This window comes from Eumetopias jubatus, unplaced genomic scaffold, assembly GCF_037043125.1.
Source record: "Eumetopias jubatus isolate StellerSeaLion01/CBP00866 unplaced genomic scaffold, mEumJub1_p1.0 scaffold_8, whole genome shotgun sequence".
NCBI lineage: Eukaryota > Metazoa > Chordata > Mammalia > Carnivora > Otariidae > Eumetopias > Eumetopias jubatus.
The window spans coordinates 82,013,789-82,034,702 of NW_028274814.1; the positions used below are offsets into that span (position 1 = coordinate 82,013,789).

General features: G+C 41.9%; 1 protein-coding gene across 17 annotated transcripts; it reads left to right on the plus strand.

Moving 5' to 3' along the window:
* The first annotated feature begins 689 nt into the window (after positions 1-689).
* Positions 690-20,234, plus strand: PCBP2 (poly(rC) binding protein 2). 17 transcript variants are annotated; one of them, XM_028125453.2, is made up of 14 exons: positions 690-832; positions 1,422-1,445; positions 1,537-1,569; positions 1,928-2,044; positions 3,966-4,097; positions 5,321-5,449; positions 6,486-6,560; positions 8,409-8,501; positions 9,649-9,690; positions 10,935-11,007; positions 11,507-11,545; positions 12,480-12,535; positions 13,439-13,608; positions 19,791-20,234. In XM_028125453.2, the coding sequence occupies exons 1-14, from the start codon at positions 764-766 to the stop codon at positions 19,825-19,827; spliced, it is 1,089 nt and encodes a 362-aa protein (XP_027981254.1). In that variant the 5' UTR covers positions 690-763; the 3' UTR covers positions 19,828-20,234. The 17 variants fall into 17 exon arrangements, with proteins under 17 accessions (XP_027981254.1, XP_027981255.1, XP_087882242.1 ...); XM_028125454.2 differs by having other exon boundaries at positions 12,483-12,535; XM_088026116.1 differs by having other exon boundaries at positions 5,321-5,448; positions 6,473-6,560.
* Positions 20,235-20,914: the final 680 nt, after the last annotated feature.

Sequence of the window (20,914 nt, forward strand, 5' to 3'; positions counted from 1 at the left end):
ATTATCAAGTTGGGTTGGGAAAGGGAATAGAAGAAAGGACTATCAGGCTGTGCTTAATGTACTGTTTTCCCAAAGGAGAATATGGAATCCCAGCCTTTGTAGAAGGCTTTCTGATAATGCCTTTTTCAGTGAGGTTGTTGATTTAAATCTTATTAAAATTATTTGGTGTCATCTGTCAAGATTAGAAATTTTAATGTGCGATACATCTCAGTTTTTTACCTAGAAATTGCTGCAAGTAAGAAAACTTTGTGTCCTTCCTAGCTTTCAACCTGAACTGCTACCTAACAGGGAAGCAAAAGGTTATCTGCCTCTCTGCAGTTGGTTAGTTTGAGGTTTGGCCTCATGATTTCCAGGTGTTTCTGTATCCTGTCAAAGCTTATTCTGCTGAAGGACAAGTGCAGGTTCAGCAGTTCCTTTACAACCATTGCCGATTGAAGGAATCTTCCTCATCCTGAGAGTCAGCGGAAACCCTACCATTAAGGAGAGCAGACTGAAAAGTCTCTTTCTATACTCTTAACAGAACCTGAGCTGTAAATAGTTGTCATTAGTGTAGTTGTGCTGGATATATACAAGCTTGCCAATTGATAGGTTGTGATTTAAGGAAAAGAGAGAACATTGATAATGGTGAAAATGATTTTAGGAACTATTTCTCCTGTTGTTTCTGATTTTTGATCATGTTTGCATTTCAGTTTTTGGCTTTCACCCCCACCAGTGACCAAAGACTTGACCACTCAAAGTCCAGCTCCCCAGAATACTGCTCGACATGGACACCGGTGTGATTGAAGGTGGATTAAATGTCACTCTCACCATCCGGCTACTTATGCATGGAAAGGTATGCACCAGCTTGGGAAATTGGGTCATAGTAACTGCTCAGGGAGAGGCCAGGAAGAGAGGGCATGCATCTTGGAGCTCATCAGATTAGCACTGTGGGGCATCTGGCTTTAGCACTCTTCTCTATCAGAGTAGATGAGAGTGTAGTGGGAAAATGGACAGACTTTTAGTAGGAAGCTCTGCTGAGCAGGAAAGGCTTAACTAGAGGATGGAGCCAAAGACTGTCGCATATCTGGATAATAAGATTTTGCCTGTGGAGGTTGCTATAGCTTGTGATAAGTAGATTTCCTCTGCCCAGACAATTTTGGGAAACTTTTAATGCGGGGGGTGGAGGGTGAAGGGTGATGTATTTGGTACTTTAAAAAATAACATACTAAGCACAATAGCATTAAATCATTCCTGCATCATTATTCCTTCAAAATTCTTGGATATCTTCATTTATGTTTTGAGCAAAGCAAAGAAAAAGCCCACCCAATCCCTTCCCTATAAATCTTAGTTTTCCCATTGCTTTGGACAGTTAAAAATTCCTTTTCATGTTAATGAACACTTTAGAGTTTCCTCTTATTTGACGCTGGTTTTCTCCATTGCAGGAAGTTGGCAGTATCATCGGAAAGGTAAGACAGTTTCACTTCAACTCTAATTACTGTTTAGTCAGTCTGGGTTGAAATAGCAGTTGGAGCTCATTCTTGACTTTTCCTCTTACAGAAAGGAGAATCAGTTAAGAAGATGCGTGAGGAGGTGAGTTATGTGGGGGGAGTTTTAGGGAATGTTAAGTGCTTAAAGGAAAAAATTTTCTTTAATGAGTGATTACAGGGGGGAATGTCTCAAAATGAAAATGTGGTATTTTTCTGGCTTGGTTTTTGTAATGACATATAGTATGCTGGGAAATGTAGTTCCTGTGTCTCAGTTCATTCAAACATTAAGGTAGCTTCTGTAGTCTGAGGACAAAAATGAGCAATGTTTGAAATGCTGAAATTGCCTTGTGTCAAGATTACGTAGGCAGTTCCTTGCTTATCTTACGGGGGGAGGCTGTTTATTCTGTATATGCTCAGATCTTTTTGTCTTATTTAACCTCTTGGCTTTGTTTTTTATCCAGAGTGGTGCGCGTATCAACATCTCAGAAGGGAATTGTCCTGAGAGAATTATCACTTTGGCTGGACCCACTAACGCCATCTTCAAAGCCTTTGCTATGATCATTGACAAACTGGAAGAGGTTTGTTCTCTTGTTCTGCACTTAGTCTTTGTTTTAATTTTACTTTTGGGTGTTTTTTAAGTTTCATTTTTATTTTATTTATTTAGAGAGTGTTTGTGTATGCCCTCATGAGAGAGGGAGAGGCAGAGACTCCTCAGGTAGACTCCTGGTGAGTGCAGAGCCTGACGCAGGGCTAAATCCCAGGACCCTGTGATCATGACCTGAACCAAAATCAAGAGTTGGCTGCTCAAACAACTGAGCCACCTAGACACCCCTCTCCATTTAGTCTTCCTTTTAAAGTGCTTCTAGATAACTTAGTGATTTTCTGAGAACTTTTAATTAATTTAGTGAGAGAGGGAGAAGCAGGCTTCCCGTGGAGCAGGGAGCCTGATGGGGGGCTCGATCCCAGGACCCCGGGATCATGACCTGAGCCGAAGGCAGATGCTTAACGACTGAGCCACCCGGGCGCCCTTTCTGAGAACTTTTTAAATTCAAGAACAGAATGGATCATAAATATCTACGAATGGGTCCTTTGCCCCCCCTTCAGTGTCTCCAAAATTTGACTATTAAGTCACTTGAATCATTAAATAAAAAAAAATAGCTTGACTATTACCAGGGACTCAGCATTAAAAAATTGTGTGGAAAAACTAGCATCTTTTATTTTCATTTTTTTGACTGACAGTTTTGAAGGTATGAGTACTTCATTACTAAACGTTATGTCCTCTGATTTATAGTTGAGTGAGCCTAAATGTGCTTTCTTTAGGTGCCTTGGTGAACACTATTACGTACTATAAATACAGATGCCTTTCAACCTTGGGTGTAGTTACCTTTTTTAAGAAAATCTGAAATGTTGTGTCAGATCTATACTTGAAGGGAGGGAATGTTTTATAGGTTATCAGAAGCAAAATAATCAGTGCCAGAGGTTTTTTGGCAGAGGGAAGCTTTTTTTTTTGTTCACCAAGGTACCTCAGCCTTCAGACACTGAATAGTCTTTGCCTTAGGTCTTGTCGTCTTCAGCCTCCTCCCCCTCTTCAGTAATGCTGCTAATCATGCATTTGACACTACAGGCAGAGGAGAGCTGTTGGCTACTGCTTGGGTTGGTGGTTGGATACTTAATGGTGCCTGAAATTTTATCATGGCCAAGATCAGAAATGTTATCTTTTGACCTGCAAGGCCCTGCTAATCCAGAGTCTGAAGCTTAAAAAACATTCAGAAGATCTGTTCATAGTTTAACATGTCCTTGACTTTAAGGGCTTATGTTTAAGCACTTTCCAGGTCCAGCTACTGCATAGAGATTAGGCTGAGAAGTTATGTTTAAACCACTTAATCCTCGGGAGGCTAAATTTAACTAGGTTAAAACCATGACTTTTGGATGTAGCATATTGTTATGGGAAAGATGGTGGGCTTTGGAGCCAATACAATCTTTGAATTTCAAATCTATAGCTTTTTAGATGTGATTGGGGTGAGTCCTTGGCCTCAGTTTCATTATCTGTATGATGGTGATAATAGCAAGAAATTAAAATAATGAGACAAAGAAGTACACAACTTAAATCCCAGTTTTCTAAGAGGATAGGATTGGGTCTTTGAATATTGGGTTGCGTTGTTTCATCTTTTAATATTTTATTTAATTTTGACTTCAATATTGTTTTACTTTGCAGTCAGCTCTAATTTCGAAAACTAATACTCACTTTTCTTCCTACAACCCCCCCCCATGAAGGAAACTGTATTTAGGGCTAATTCTGAGGAAATTTGTAGGTATTTTTTATCTTTTCAGAAATTGTTGTTTTGAGGGCAGGGGAGGCAATATTTGAACTTTTCGCTGATGGTAGATCATGACATAATGTGTCCCTTATAAGGTTAAAACGATTCTGTTAATAGCAGTTACGGGTCCCAGGGATCTGCTTAAACTTATTCTTTTGTTCTGATGGATCTCTTTTTGAAGGACATCAGCAGCTCTATGACCAATAGTACAGCTGCCAGTAGACCCCCAGTTACCCTGAGGCTGGTGGTCCCTGCTAGTCAGTGTGGCTCTCTCATTGGGAAAGGTGGTTGCAAGATCAAAGAAATACGAGAGGTTGGTAACTTCTGTTGTCTTCAGAATGTTTATTCTAAATGTGGCTTCCTCTATTAATAGCTCTTAGTATGGCTAGGAAAAGTTCGTATTTGAATTGAAGATTATTAAAGTAACAGTCCTAGATGATTACAATTTGATTTTGTATTGGGAAGAAAAGGATTGTACCATTGATGAATACATAAAAATGTGTAGTTTTTTTTTTTTTTAACAATTCATAATGTCATAACAAGTCAGAAGGTTAACCAGAATTTCTAACTGTTGAATATGACCGGTTTCCTTTTTTTTTCTTTTTTCTTTTTTTTCCTTTTTATTTTAGAGAGCACTGTGCTGGGGAATGGGGGGGACAGAGGGAGAGAGAGAATCCCAAGCAGGCTCCTTGCCCAGCACGGAGCCCAACATGAGGCTTGATCCCACTACCCTTGAGATCATGACCTGAACTGAAATCAAAAGTCGGACACCTGACTGACCCACCCAGGCGCCCCGTTTCCATTTTTTTAATTTGGCAACTTTTCCATGAGACTACATACTTTCTTTTATGTCTTCTAAGAAGGTTACAGTTTGATATATAATAGTAGCATATATTTTCTATGGCCAAACTCCTACTAAGCAAGGGGAAAACAGGAAGGTATATTAGGATGTAGTTGTAATTGTGGTCTCTTTTAAACTGTGGCATTTACATTGAATTATGGAAGCTTTTAATAGGATCTGGGAGTTACTGAATTGGATGTTGGAATGAAATTTGAGTGGCTCCTAAAGGAGTTTTCAGGAGCTTATTGTATATGCCATGAGAGCAGGGATTTTGGTTTTGTTTGATGTATTCCAAGCAACCGGAATGGTGCCTGACACATAGAATGGGCTTCATATAAATATTTGTTCAATAAGAGAATGAAGGGTGGATGATACTTGCGGAGATTTTGTTTGATGGCCCATGAAGCTATCATTAGCTAGCTATCATTTCTAGAAGGGCCTTTTTCTTGAGAACAGCTTAAATTTAGGCTGTTATTCAGGTTTATTCTTGACTTTCAGAGCCTAATTTATTTATAACTGTGATTAAACAGTCCTATCTGGAATAAGGGAAGAGTGGGAAGGGAGGATAAAAAGGGTAAAATAGGAGATGGGATAAGTATCTCTACTGAGTTTTAGACTCTAAAATCGCTGATTGGGGAATTGGAAGAGTATGAGCTGTTTTTATCTGATTTTTAAAATTTCTTTTTACCCCAAAGAGTACAGGGGCTCAGGTCCAGGTGGCAGGGGATATGCTCCCCAACTCAACTGAGCGGGCCATCACTATTGCTGGCATTCCGCAATCCATCATTGAGTGTGTGAAACAGATCTGCGTGGTCATGTTGGAGGTAAGCCCTCAGGCTCATGCTGAGAATGGGGGGAGGGTGATTCTAGGGAGACAGACTGATCTATATTTAGTAAGACTAGAATTAGGTGAAGCTGTTAGAAGCTTCCAGTGGGGGTGGGGAAGAGGTTCCCTGAGTTCATATTTTCCTCCCCCCAGCTTTGACTTTTCTTACAGTCTGAGCAAAAATAGAAACTGTTAAGCAGCAGTGATCTTTTGGTTTACAGCAATTCTAGTAGGATTGGTAGGGGAAGATTCACTACTTGGACTGAATGGACAAAAGATGTAACTGGGTTCCTGAGAAGCTGAGTTTAAGTTGCCTTTTGGATTACAGTATTTTGGCTATGTGCAACTTTGACGCATTCTTCAAATTAATTTCTGTTTTAAGGCAGGATTATATTCAAGATATTTATATAAGAGAAGATTTATCCATAATTTTGAATGATTTATGAGGTCCTGGTAGCACGTTATTCAATTAAAATAAGAATAGCAAAATTAAGGGAAAATAAACTTTTCTAGAATTGTAATGGAATTAGTCCCATGTTGAATGAGAAAGGAAAGTAGGATTTTCAAGTAGAGTTTAGGAAAACGCTGACTGAACCTTTGAACTATTTTTCTTGACAGTGTCTATTATTCTAGGCATAATACTGGGGTACTTTATTTCCTGTTTTGGCTTCATTTTTTATATAGGCCAAAATGTAAGATCCTAAATTGCCAACTATATATGTATGCATAGAGGTTTGTCATGTTCATTAGGTTTATTTGAAAACGTGGAATAATGCATAAATTATTACAGGGGAATCTACCTTGATGAGAATTAGTGTGAGCTGTGTAGTCCACGGACCCATCTTACTGCTTTAAAGGCAAATAACTGCAGATGATTTGAGATTAGATCTAGCCAGAGACAACGTTGGTAGGTGAGGGGATGGAAATTAATACAGTTTTTAATTTAACTGATCTGTGTGAGCTTAAGCCACACAGCTGAAGCAGCTTTGAAACCTTATCTCTCTTTGTTTTTTTCCCCTCTGACTCTCTCCCAGTCCCCCCCGAAGGGCGTGACCATCCCGTACCGGCCCAAGCCGTCCAGTTCTCCAGTCATCTTTGCAGGTGGTCAGGTAAGAAGGTTCTTATTGGTGGGCTAGAATGAACAAGGATTATATTTGAAATGTCAACTTTGCCAGCAGCACACCAGGCCACTCTGCATGCTTGCTGAAACCTGTACTCTGGCCATTAGTTTGACCTGCTTTTAGTTTTATTTTTTTGTACTGGAGAAAGCTATGAATGCCAAGCCCTTACTTAATTTTTAGCAGACAGTGGGAGTTTTGTAGGCACTCGGAAGGGGGAATTTATTTGGTAATTTAAGGTGGGTTGGGTTAGAAGAAAGGGTAAAATGGCCTTGGTGTCACTACTTCTCTTCCTCTCCCACCACCCCATCCATGCTTTTTTATGTGTGGGGTGTTGTTTAGAGGTCTGAATAAAAGTAGCGAAGAACTGGACCTCTGAAGGAGATTCTGGATGGTGGTCTCAAAATTGGGGGGTCCTAAACTTGAGTGTCCTACAAACTTCCCCTTCCCCCCCACCTCACCTCCCCTACTCCTACCCCTTCACTCCCAAACTCCAGTGAATTGTTCCCCCAGGCTCTTAACCTCATAAACGCTGGTTTGAACCCACATGGCATAACTGAAACCAGCCGGGGTAAGGGTTCAGTGTACGAGAATAGAAGGGGGAGAGCATGTTGGGCTGTGGTGCTATCATGTTTGGTGTTAGAGTAAGAACACCAAAGCACCCCCTTGGCCTCTTTCTACTTCACCCACCTAAACTCTTGATCCTTGGCACATGGTTTATTCTGAAGTCAGATTTGTATGACAAGAGCATGGAATAGAACCATGATAGTTTTATGCTTCGTTGGTTAGTATTTAAGAAGTAGGTAGGTTAGTTTTGTAAATGTTGGGGTTCAGGTTGAAATAGTGACCTTCATTTTGGTGGCTGCCTAAGCAAGTGCATTACTCAGAATGCCTTTTCCCAGTGAGGGGCTGGCCTGTTACAAGCACACTTAACTCAATTAGTTCCATCTTGTTTTTGAATTGGGGGAAGCAAAAACTTGAAGTCCATCTCATTCACATTCTATTTTGAGTTGGCATAAAACTGAACAAGATTTTGGGGACTTAGTTTGTCATGTGCTTCTGGGAGCTTTCACAAGAAATCGTGTTGCAGTGCTACCTTGAGACAGTTTAGTACCTTGCTTTGTTTAAACCAGATTGGTTAAAGGGTTCTGTCAGTCTGGATAATCAGGCAGGATAAACAAAGGCCCAGAGTCAGTATAGCAAGGAGGCTTAGCCTTAGGAGTTTTCCCTTCTCCCCAGAAACTCTAGGTTCCTGCTCTTCTGGATTCTTCCACTCCCATTTGGGATTATAAAGAGTCCCATGCTGTGCAGCAGCAATCCTCTCTATAATTCTTCATCTCCCTTTCCTTTCTTCCTTTTTCCACCCCCCCCTTCTTACCTCTTTGCTTCCCCACCTCCCTCCCCCCCCCTTTATTCAGTTGACCACCCTCTAAAGGCGAAGCTTCTTTCATGAGTGGCCCTGATTATTCCCATGGGCCTTTTTAAATGGACTGGTTCATGCAACGTCCACAGATGGACCTGTATCTTTTGTTCCTTTGTGACAAAAGTGGGCTCTGTAGGGGTTCGACTTAATCCCACACTGACCAGTAGCTGGCATCAGCTCTGTTGCCCCATCCCTTCATTCTTACTGAAAATAGCCCAATTGTGCAGTGTGATACCTGCCACAAGGTAACTTTTTTTTTTTTAAATTCACTGATTGCAGCTCGTTTCAAATTGTGTCGTGAGCTCCTTTTTAAAGGAAAAGAAAAAATTAAACAACTTTTTTTGTGTGAATTTCATGCTGGTGACAAGGTGCCGGATTGACAGCCCTGGAGACTGAAATCCTCTATTTATCCACAGGACAGGTACAGCACAGGCAGCGACAGTGCGAGCTTTCCCCACACCACCCCGTCCATGTGCCTCAACCCTGACCTGGAGGGACCACCTCTAGAGGTGAGAGGGGATGTTCAGTCTCCAAGGCTCACTCAATCCTTCCGCCTCAGCCGAGACTGCCAACACGCGGGGGGCCAGTGGCGCTGGTGATTTTTATGCTGTGGACACCACCTGTCCACGGGGACCTGGACTGACCCCCCCCACCTCATTTCACACAGGCCGCGTAGCCCACCAGATGGTAACACCAACTCTCTTTTTTTTCTTTTTTTTTCCTTTTTTTCCTTTTTTTTTTTTCCTTTTTTTTTCCTTTTTTTTTTGTTGTTCAATCCCTCTTCCCCATCTCCCACTCTTCCTATCCCATTTTCACCTTCCTACCCCCACCTGGGTGCACTTTTGGGGGTACTGGCCACTGTGATGTGAAAAGCTTCACATCCTGTTAACCAGCCACTCCTTCCCCTCCCTCCCTGTTCCTCCTCCTTGTCTCCCTCCCCATTGCCCTGAAGACCCAGCTCCCTTTTTGGAGGTTATGGTGTGGGGGGAGGAGGGTGTAGTGGGAGCTGCAAGGGCCTTTTATGGAGGGGGAGGTGGGAGAAGGTGCAGGGTTTAGAACACAGTGATTGGTTTTATTTATTTATTTTGCATTCCTGTGGTCAGCTCCCTAGTGTTAGGTACTCCGCTAGCTTCCAGTGCATTTAACGTCTTTAGGCAGATGTAGAGAAAAATAAGATAGGGATAGGGAAAGGGAAGTGTTTCAAAACATGCCACGTAGGTTTGTGCAAGTACAAATCATTCATGTCACCATGACCGGTATATAAGGGTTGGGGTGGTTGAGGGAAGAGAACATTTTCCTCCTAGGCTGTCTTGTATATAGGGAAAAAGAAGGGGGTTTGGTCAATCGAGGAGGCATTGCTTAATCCAACTTCCCACCTTTCCCTTAAGAAACAAATGTGTATTTTGCCTTTGATTGCAGGGAACATGGCTCCCTTCATAGGCTTCCTGGAATAAGGCATCATATTTAGGTTTCAAAGAAGGCCAACTCAGGTCTGACTGTGTTTGTGAGATACCATCTACTGCCTCAATCTCTGGCCTCCCCCATCTCTAGTTCAACTCTGGCTTCCTGGCTAGTTGAAATCTGTCTCCCCTTCTCCCACTGGGTGGCTGTCCGTGATTGGTTTTTTAATAGGAACTGTTTTCCTCCCTTTTGTAGGCCTATACCATTCAAGGACAGTATGCCATTCCACAGCCAGATGTAAGTTTTGTTTTCACTTCTTGTTTTGAAAAGCTCCCTCTCCCATCCAAAATTGTTTCATTCTTTCTTCTACATAGGCAGAAGTGAGTTGGGTCTTAAACATTTATAGTGTTTTCCTCACAAGGTGAACCTCATATTTTGGGTCTTAAATAATCTTTAATCAGGGCCACAGTAGCATCTTGTTTGCTTTTTGACATAATCATTGGAAATTTGAATTCAGCAGATTATTAGATTCTGCTTTCCCCATATTCCAGATTATTCTATCTAAAAGAAGTGTTCCACAGTATATTGTGATTTATTATTCCAGGGCACAGGTATAAATTGACAGTGGACTGTGTATCTCTTCATAGAGTCCTTTCCATGGGGGGTGGGGTGGGAGGTTGGGTTTGTCTTTGGGTACTCCTCAATTTGAGGTGATAATTTAAAAAGCATCTGGGCGGGTGGGAAAGGGGCTTATTTTGCACAGGGAGGGATAAGCTGAATATTTGGGGATTCAACTCAATAAAACCGTTCTCGCCACTAAACACTCTATTTAAAAGCGCTGGTATTCAAACTTCGCGTAAGGGCATTCTCTCTGCACTTTCCTCTGTCATTACTAACCTTTGCAGGTGCTGAGCATTAGACTTGGGAAGTTGGGTTTGGTTCTTGGCTTGGCCCAGGAGGGGAAGTAGCCTTGAGGAGGGATTGTTTTACAACAGCCAGGAGAGTTTATATAGGTGAAGAAAAATAGCTGTAGAAATCCATTGGGAGGGGGTGGGGCTGAGCCCAGTTTGGTTTCATCTTAATCTCTCTCCTCCTTGCAGTCTCCCTGCCCCCTCATCTCCTTCCCTTCTCCCAGTACTGAAAGAACCCTGCATGGTGTGTTTCCGCTAGCACCACTGCACAGTTTGTTTACCTAGCCTGTCTGTGCTTGTCCCGGGGGCAACTGTTGCAATGGCTGCAAACACCTTCATTAAGTAGCCCACAAGGGGATGGTTGTCGGGCAGGTGCTGCTGCTTTTCTTTTCACACACCCAAAATGCATTCATTCTCTTGTACTGATGCCCTTTCTATTTCTAACTCTTACTTTCATAATTCTGCTCATCTCCAGGATTGTGGTATAAGTCCCATCTTTACCCTGTGTTGTAGTTTGAGTAGTAGAGTCAACTTTGGGGATCAGGAGCTCTGCATTTTCAAATTTGAATATGCTTGAGCCCTGACTCTGTTACTCTTCTAATGCCAACCTCTCCTGTTTCCTCCCTGCAGTTGACCAAGCTGCACCAGTTGGCAATGCAACAGTCTCATTTTCCCATGACGCATGGCAACACCGGATTCAGTGGTATGGATACCTCAGTGTTTATTTCTGTAAAGTGTAGTGCAAGACAGAGGCCAGCCCCAAGGTCTCAGTTTGACATCTGTTTAAAACATACTTCATTACCCAGCATCCTGCTGGTTTAAACTTGCCTGTCTTCTATCGCTAAACCGAAGGAGGTAATGTGTTTGTTAACTTGGTTTTCATTTGGGGTGAGTTATTCTTTTAAAAAAAAAAAAAAAGTCCCTGGAAGGTTTGGGGTGAGGTCTGGGGATGCTTGTCAGGCAAAGGGTAGGCTAATATTTCTTCCCATCCTCACTGCTGCCCCTTTGATCTGATTGGCACCCCCTTTCTCTCCACCAGCTATTCACAGATCTGGGTAGAAAATCCATTTGTGCCAAATTGTGTAGTGGTTTTTGGTTTTGTTTTGTTTTGTTTTTGGGGCTTTTTTTTCTGTATAAGGAATAACTTGTCCGATAGGGTTAGGATGAGACCACCAAACTCATTTTCACTTGTATCTTAACAGGCATTGAATCCAGCTCTCCAGAGGTGAAAGGCTATTGGGGTAATGATTAAAAAAAAAAATCTGTAGTATTCTACTGTTATATTAATAAACTGGTGGGAGTCTTGTTTCACTGCCCATGACATACCAGCAAGATGCACATGGCAGAAAGGAGCTGAGAGAGCAAAGGGGTGGGCCTGGTGCCCCTGAGGGTCCCTTGATGGATCTGGCCAACCCCCTTCTAAAAATGTTGAGTTTAGAGGCCACAGCTGAGAGCAAGACTAGCTTTGAGAATTAGCCAGCCAGCCTGGTCCTTTCCAGGTGTCAATATTATTGATGGGTATGGGTGTTTGCTGATGGGATTTTTTTTTCTTTTTCTTTGGAAAACAAAATAAAAACCAGAACAAATTACTGAGCAATTGAGGAAAAGTCAGGGAGTAAATCTGGAGAAATGAACTTCCCTCACCTGGGTGCCATTTCATTCTATTTGACCTTCAAGTGTAGGTTAGGATTGGGGGAGGTGTTAATCTGATACAGGTATATTTAAAGCAACTCTGCATGTCTGCCAAAAGTCCATGGTACCCAGTAACAGGCATGATATTGGCACTGGTGCTAGTGAGCATCAGGTGAGATAAAATTGGAACACAACAGCAGCAGGAAATCCTAAGCAGAAAAGGGGAGCAGTGCAGAAGGATTTGGTTAGATTTTGGTCCTACCACATTCCCTTGCCCCTGGCTTCCATCCACTTACACCCTAATAGGCTGGGCTTTGCAGGAAATGGCATGAAATCAGCTTTTCTGAGTTTACAGAGGAACTTTTCCAGCATATTTCTGTACCCCTTTCCCCCTCTTTCCTCCTTGGAGGCTTCCAAGTTAGTGATGAATCCCAACAGCCAATGCTGGGTTTCCAGTTTGTTTCCTTCTGTTAGGTTAATGTGCAGATCAGTGGGGGTTTGTTTGCTATGCATTGAACTTCCTTGCTCTCTTCTGTCTTTTAGCAGGTTTGGATGCATCTGCTCAGACTACTTCTCATGAACTCACCATTCCAAATGATGTGAGTATAATTAATAGGGTTGCATGGGATAAAAATAAGAGTTGATGCAGTCATGCCGTTCTTAAGGCCTAGGGAAGGAAATGGGGTTTTTTTTAGATTCCAAATTAAAATTTTAAAAGTATGTAGAATCAAATAAAAACTGATGGAGAAAATAGGTAAAACTATTGGGTTGAGGTATTGTGAGGGAGAAAACCATTTTTCTCTCAGATATAAATTCCCATTGGCCTTAGTTTCTTGGATGATCTGAAGTCTTATCCTTAAAGCAGCGGCCATTGAGTGTTCTGTCCAACATGGTAGTCACTAACCACATCTGGCTATTTAAATTGTGAGAATAATAAAATAATCTCAATTTCACAATCTCAGTAGCCACTCTAAAGGTTTTCAGTAATCACGTGTTAGTGTCTACAGTATTGGACGATATGAATGTAGACCAATTTTTTATTTTTTTCTAGAGGCAAAAGCATTATAAATTAAGCAGAATTTTTGTCAGTATATTAAAATGGTAATCATAGCAGGATGAGTTTAGGCATCTTTGTTGCCAAACACCAGAGACCTTTATTATCCCTAGCCATGGGAAACTGGTTTGTTAGGCTGTTGGCTCTGCTTTATTTTGTCTTTGGATTGGTACTCTAGGAAATGAGCTAATGCTCCTCGGAGTCAGTCCGCTGAGAGTTGGCTCTGATCTGTGGTAGTCAGACAAAATTAGGGCAAGAGTGGAGATGCAATCTAGAGTCAAGTTTTTTAATCAGGAGTATGTGAGTAGGGTGTGTAGGATGCGGATAGTAGTTTCCATTGCCATTATTGTGGATCCAAGCTATAGACCACTGGAGGGGTGGGATGGAATTCTTGGACCTAGCCATGCAAGTCTTAATTTTGGTATGCCTTGTTGTTTCTCTTCTTAAGTTGATTGGCTGCATAATCGGGCGTCAAGGCGCCAAAATCAATGAGATCCGTCAGATGTCTGGGGCGCAGATCAAAATTGCGAACCCAGTGGAAGGATCTACTGATAGGCAGGTTACCATCACTGGATCTGCTGCCAGCATTAGCCTGGCTCAATATCTAATCAATGTCAGGTAAGGGTTCCTTCTCTACCTTTTGTGTTATTGTTGGCAACACAAGTAATGTGTGTGTTGGGGAAAGCTACAGTGTATTATTAAATGTGGGAATATTTGGGGGATGGGAGTGGGGATGGGTGGAGATGGCAATAAAGTTAAAGTCTAGCCCTGCTTTGATCCATTCTTAGTGTAGCAAGCAGGAAAAGTAACAAGATTGTAATAAATTTGTATGGGGGAGGGGAATAGAATGCTTGCATTTGACTTGATGGTTTTAGGCATGGAAAGAGTAGAGCAGGTTTTCACTAGTAGGACAGTGCTCTGGCTGGAGCATCCATACTGACTAAGAAGCAAATGTAGGTCTCTTTCTGTACATATCATAGACCAATATTTCATGGATGGGGTTTAGTCTCCAAAACGCCCTAATTGGAGTAGGGATAATGAAGTAATGTGACTGCAAGGCAGTTTCTTGGAAGCAGCGATTGCCATTTATTCTGAAAACATCCATTTTTCTCAAATTGCAAATTGCTCCATTGTTCAGAGCTTGTGGGAAAGGGGAGGCACAGGTTTTGGCCTATTTCAGAAATGCCTAGCCTCTTTTCTTTCTTTTTTTGCCACCATCTCATACCATAATGGCTTCCTGAGGTTTTATTCTCCTCACCCAAACCTAGCTGATGATACTGCACACAACAGCCATAGTTCGGGGTCTGGTGGACATCCTACAAGGCATTTGTATTTCTTGCTTTCTCAGCACATGTGCTTTAGTCACGTTCTTAATTGCTTACTCACATGCTAAGCTGGGGTTAGCAGTCTATTTCCCAAGGGGCTTAGCCATCCTTTTCGTGTAGATTTTTGTCTAGTCACTTAACTCTGTCATAACTGTTCATTTTTTATTGTGCATAAAAGGTGTTCTGAGTTCCTGAATCTAGTACAGGGGAAAGAATTCATACTATTTTGTTCTGCTTACACTGACCTTGTATTTATTCCATTGTCTTTTTTCTCCTGGTTAAGAATTTATCAGTTCCCCAGTGGTTTTGACTTTTGCTCTAAGCCTTTTAATGCTTTGAGGTATTTACTAGTATTCATGTAGAAAAGACTCTTCTGTGTCTAGATCTACTTCAGCTACCAAGCACATCAGATTCTTCATGTTCAGTGGGAGATGGTAGTAAGCTTTCTGCAGAGGCTGTTCGTAAAGGTTTTTCTTGTTTCTAACTGGGGTATGGGGAAGGTGGGTGTTAAGTGGTAAGATTCATGTTCTTGGAAGCTGGGGATTGTTTTCTTCTGCTTGGGTAGGCTTGCCCTAAATGTTGTCAGGTAGTGCTTAAATGGAACTGGTTTCTTTGACCTTAGGACAGTGTCAACGTAAGGAAGCAGAACATCTCCACCTGAGTTTCCTCATTCAGTCACTTTTTTCAGGATCCTCCTTATAGGATGGCTGGCCATTTAGGGTCATCCCATTTCACGAAACTGTCCAAACTATGGATTTGGGTCACACCTTTGTGAAGCTTCATTTAACACCAAAACAGAGATCATACATGCACAAAGCTTACTCTTCACTCTCCCATCTCGGCCCAGTTTGAACGCAAAAGCAAACTGGTTTTATTACTACCAGGCAAGAAAGATTTCTCTGCTTTCAGTAATGGATTCTGAGCATTTCTGCTCTTACTCTGTCAGCCTGAGTCCTTTCTTTATCCCCTGCTTTATAGATTGTAATGTTCTCTGGACTTAGGTGAACAAGGTGGAATCTTAAGAGGAGGGTCCCTGCCCTTGAAGAGTCAGTCTCGTGGGGTAGGTTGTCCGGACAGTTTTTGACAAATAACTGTAGTTCTGGCTTAGAAGTGTGGGCATTTGGGAGTTGCTGATCATTATGGCTATTGGACTTTTATTTTAGGCGTAGAGGCGGTATTTTTACATTTTTAAACTAATTTTTCGGGAGTGCTTGAGTATCTTGCAGTTCTCTGAGGTCTGTATTTGAAGTATGTTCAGTCAAAAACAAAGGGCTTTTTTTCCTCAGCCCCACCTCTCACCAGAAATGAAGTTTTCCTAGTTGTTATCTACACTTTTGTTCTCAGCATTTTTCTTTGAAAATGCTACATTCTCTGAAGTTTTGAAATTAGTGACGTACTTTGGTTTCTTGTCCTTTCCCATCCTTATACATTGGTTAGTTTGTTGTATAAAATGGAAGCACACTTGAGCATTGGGGGGAAGGTTTCTAATTCTATAGAATAACATTCTACACCTTCACAAGGGATTGGTGGGTGTGAGACCTTTGTTCCTCGTTTGGCGATTGCTATGAATCCTCTTTCATTTTCTACTTTGAAATCATTTCTTTCTGACGCCTGGGTTGGATCCCATGTCAGATACGTGGAAGTGTGCTCTGTATTTCTTTTCTCAGTCTATATCAGCTTTTTCTTCACCATAGCAGTTTTAAATAGCGTTGTGGGATGGGATTTGGTAAAGTATACGTTTTTTAGAGGGTGGGACACAGACTGAAAGAGGGGCAGCTTATCACAAGTTGGTATTAGGTCTTCCTAATTTGCAGCCAGAGGCACTTAACTGATAACAAGCGGTTTTTGTCCTGTACTTTTTCCCTTTTGTGGTCTTCCCTTCCACCCACCCTTTTTTTTTTGTTCCTTTTTTCCTCTGTTACAGTTTAGAAAACGCTAAACCCTCCTCCCAGGCAGCCTCCGTCACGATCCCTGATCACCTCAGCATCAACCTCTCTCAACCCTCCACCCCTTCTTCTTCTTCTTCCTCCTCCACCACCACCCCCTCGCTCGCCACAGCGGGGACCTCCGACGCACCCTCCAGCCTCCCCAACCCTCTTCCGACCGCCCCTTGTGTCTCCAGTCTGCTTGGCATGAAACCCATCCCTCTCCTGGCTCTAAATGTTGTGTCTGCTGCTAAGGGTACCGGGGCTTCAGCTACTACCACCACCACCTCTGCCGTGCCATGTGTAACTAACAAACTGAAAGGCGAGAAACAGAGATTCTCCCCCTACTGATTGAATATCTTGAGGCACCCCCTCAAGTACTTCTTGGTTCATTTTGTTTTTCTTTGTTAACATTGGTGAGAACCAAACAATTGTGAGCTTGTGACCGTTTCCTTTTTACTATTTTGGGGCATAACAGGGTGGGGGTGGGGGTAACGGTAACCTGGGGTTAGGGTTAGGCCATTTCATCTGAGTGCCTGTTTCAGAGTCTGACTTGTTGAATTCTTTATCTAGAGCCACATCTTGCTCTTCCTTTTCATTCTGTTACTTTTTTGTAGCTTTATTCTGCATTGCAATATAACAATGTGTTAGGCTCTGTGTTAATGAATAAAAGCTTCTCCATTAACCCCCCCTTTTTTTAATTATTTAATGGTTAAGTTATCAGCAGGCCGTCTTGGCCAGATTTGTGTTTCTAGCTGTAATAAAGTTGCCACAGTAAGAACTTTAGTTGACTGTGTGCTGTGAAGGGCAAAGGGGTGGGAACTTGTGACCTCTGGCTACTCAATCAGGGAGTCTTGTAAGACTGACTCGGGCCTGCTTGTGTCCCTGGTGAATTTAGTAGTAGTCCTTGGTCATTCCCCACAAAAGGAGATGAGCCTGTAGCTGGTTACATCCTGAGGGTCTTCTTCATTGGCATTAAGATGCTTTAGTGAAGACCAGTTTCTCTGACTCCTCAGATCCCTTGCCTTGCCAACAGCAGCAGGTAACAAGGGTGTCCATCCCAAGATTGTTTCCTCTGGTGAGTGGTTACTGTGAGGATCTTTTACAGAGCATACATATAAAGAAGTTACTTCTTGACCTAGAATGGGGAGGCAAGTTGGAAAAAGTCTAATAAAGTTTGCTGGCTTTTGTCTGCATTTCTCTGAATGAGAAGTATCCCTCTTCCTGTGACACTGGGTAAATCTTGAACAACCAACCTGTAACATCACCCAAATTTGACAGGATTCTCCAGTCATCCTAAACTCACCCTGATTACTAAGTCCCTTTACCTTCCTTCCATTCCCTGCCCCCCTCCTTGTCTCCCACCAACCCTGTCATGAGTAGAGAATTATGAACTTAGATTTAGAAGGAACCTTTAAGATCAACTGCAACTCACCAATCCACTCATTTATCAGATGAAAAAAAAAAAGCCTTGGAGAATTTAAATTCACAGATCACATGAGTGACTAATCAGCACTAACAACTTAAGCTTTACTTTTACTCAAGTGTCCTTTATCTCCCTGAAGCTTTATTTTCCTTATACTAAGACCACAGCTATCTCTCCATTAAAGACTAGAAATGTTGTAGGTATGATGGCAGAAGGCCTCTGATGGTCTATTCAACCTGAAAGCATATGGCTCTTCCTTAGAGCATAGAGAATTAGTGTAGAGATTTTTTTTTCTTGTTGATCTTTTCCCACATCTCATTTGGTTTATAGTATTAAAAAAAAAGTAATTGCTGATAAGTATTTCAGTGTGTTGTCTCATGGTGTTGTGGTCCCTCAATCCCAGATTTGGCCTATGAAACTAGTGTTACATGTCCCAAGTTTGCACGAAGGACTAGAGGAGCAGCCTTCTTTTCATTGTTCAGATAGTTTCCTCTTCTTAGTTGCTGGTTGCTCCTTTGTCATATGGTCCAACTCTCCCTTATTAAGCTCTCTCTAGGACTTAATTTTGCTGGTACCAGCTCCCCCCAGAGACCAGGTTTTATTTTATCTAGTTCTTGATTAGAAGGCCTCTTTACCTAATGAGTACTCCCTAACAGAGGAGTGCAGGGAAGGAGGCAGATGCTTAAGGTGCAGCTGCCACCACAACTTGGTGTTAAATTTTTACAAATTTTTTGGGTCCCCCATGTGGTCCTATTATAGAGTCCTTACCATGATACTTTGGTTGGGTTTTCCCTTCTTGCCCTCTCTGCACCCGCTGCCTCAGTCACTGTTTAGGCTGTAAATAAATTCTGGATAGTTCTTTTTGAGCTCTTTTTGTTGCCAGAGTGCCATCACCTTCTTGCATGAACTTAATTTTCTTTAGGTAGGTCCTACATCTAAACTGTTCACAGCAGCTCCTTCCTGAACCTTCACTCCCCACTAAACTCTTAGGTTCAGGGCTTACTGCTTATATTTCCCTAGGTCATCCTATCTTGAGATTGGCAAGAATCTGCCTCCTTTAAAAGAACTAACTATTCCCCTTTATGTTGAGGTAGAAATACCATTTCAGACTTAAATACAGTTTGTAGTTGAAGGACCTATTTCCTGGTTCTTGGGTGTTGTGTTCTCCCGGCCCCCCGGCTTTGCATTGTTGTGGAAGGCATAGAGATGGCAAAGTACCATTTTTCTCTTGACTAGATACCACAAATAGGTTATGCCAGTCAGTTGGAAATCCTAATAAAATAAATTTATGAATTGAAACTAAGTCTTACACATTTAGTTCTATTCAAAGCAGGAGCTAAGATTTGCTGGGTACGTAATACTCAGTGAAGCAGGCTATAAATACCTAAATAATTTTCCTTCAGACTTCAGAATTGGGTTCCAGGACCTCAAATGATATATTTGAGACAGAAAGGCATTGTAGCTGGCTGGGTATGTTTGAATGGAGAGTTTAGCTTAAGGATTCCAAGGTTTGGGAACTTCTAGAAGGAACCAGGGAATTGTTGAAACATGTGGCCTCTGCTTTTTAAGTCTGAAGACGATAGGTTGGGTGTAATTCTTGACTATACTTACTATACCTGCTCTTCCCTTTTTAACATTCCTTAGCGTTTAAAACTATATATTATCTGAATAGGAATAGCCTTCACGATGCTAGAGAACCCCAGAGCTAAAGCCTTTGTTGCTCTGTCTCAACATTAGCTTTGTGAGGCTACTTTCAGATAAAGGGTTTCTAAACTGCTTTCTGTTAGTAGCTTGGAAGGAGCTAAAATAAGCTTAGCAGTAAAGGTATTTCTGTGTAGTAGGATCCTGTAAGAGGAGGTTTTAGTGTGTGGCATACTTCTGGAAAGCATTTAACATCTCCCACAAATTAGAGGAACACCCACTGTTGGTAACGAGAGTCTGTTTCCTTCAGTTCTGGGATAATTTTCCTCAGAAAGCTTGGGTTACAGGGGTTATGAGATCATGGCACCGGTTAATCCAAGAAATCTTAAAGTGCCTCCCTTGACATTGAAAGTTTCGGAGATGAGGTACAGCTGGGCATTCAGAAAACTAACTTTGAGTTCTTGTTTATTTTTTGTGTTACAGGCTTTCCTCGGAGACGGGTGGCATGGGGAGCAGCTAGAACAATGCAGATTCATCCATAATCCCTTTCTGCTGTTCACCACCACCCATGATCCATCTGTGTAGTTTCTGAACAGTCAGCGATTCCAGGTTTTAAATAGTTTGTAAATTTTCAGTTTCTACACACTTTATCATCCACTCGTGATTTTTTAATTAAAGCGTTTTAATTCCTTTCTCTGTTCAGCTGTTAATGCTGAGATCCATATTTAGTTTTATAAGCTTCTCCCCCCCCTTTTTTTTGGCTCATGAATTTTTTTTCTGTTTGTCATGGAAATGTAAGAGTGGAATATTAATACATTTCAGTTTAGTTCTGTAATGTCAGGAATTTTTCAAAAAAATTAAAAGATGGACTGGAGCTTTTTCTTTGTGAATAGAAACTGGATGCCACAGTGATTCATGTGGGTTTTATTCCTGTTGTCTTGCTGTTCTTTTTGCACCTTTTATGCCTCAAAGGACAAGGACCCTGCTTGGGTTTTGAATATAAGCCTTTATTCCATTAAGATGTTACCTTCTGTTTTACCACTCCATCTTTTTTTTTGTAGCCCTTGAACCAGTTTTCCCTTGATCCTACCTTGCAAAGTAACCAAATAGCTGTCGCAGGCTAGCTGTGTGCCCTTTGTCTGAAAGTGCGGGGGTCACGTTTACCTCATTTTCCTAGGACTGGTCTGCAAAGACTGGGGAAGCACCTCCACTGGGTGGGCAGGGGCTGGGGAGGGATGCACGCGCCTACTGTGGAAGCAGTTGGATACGTGTGTGTCTGCCTGAGATTTAGGTTGCCGGGCATGTCTGACCCATCCTTGGCCAAGCTAAAAACCAGTCTCGTGTTTTGAATAACTGTTCATTTACAGTTCTCGCCATAAGAAGAATGTGTGTTTTGACATTTTCTGTTCTCCTCCTAAAGCCCTTCCAGAAAGATGTACCTGCTACCATTTACACAGATAATTTTAGAAGGTTGGAACTTTAAGTGATGTTCATTTAGTGGGGAAAAACATAAAAGGGAAGAACTTGTCCAGAGTCCTCAGATAATGTCTGGAGCCCAAGGCTCCTACTTTGACCATGTGTACTACCCCATACGTTGACCAAGAAAA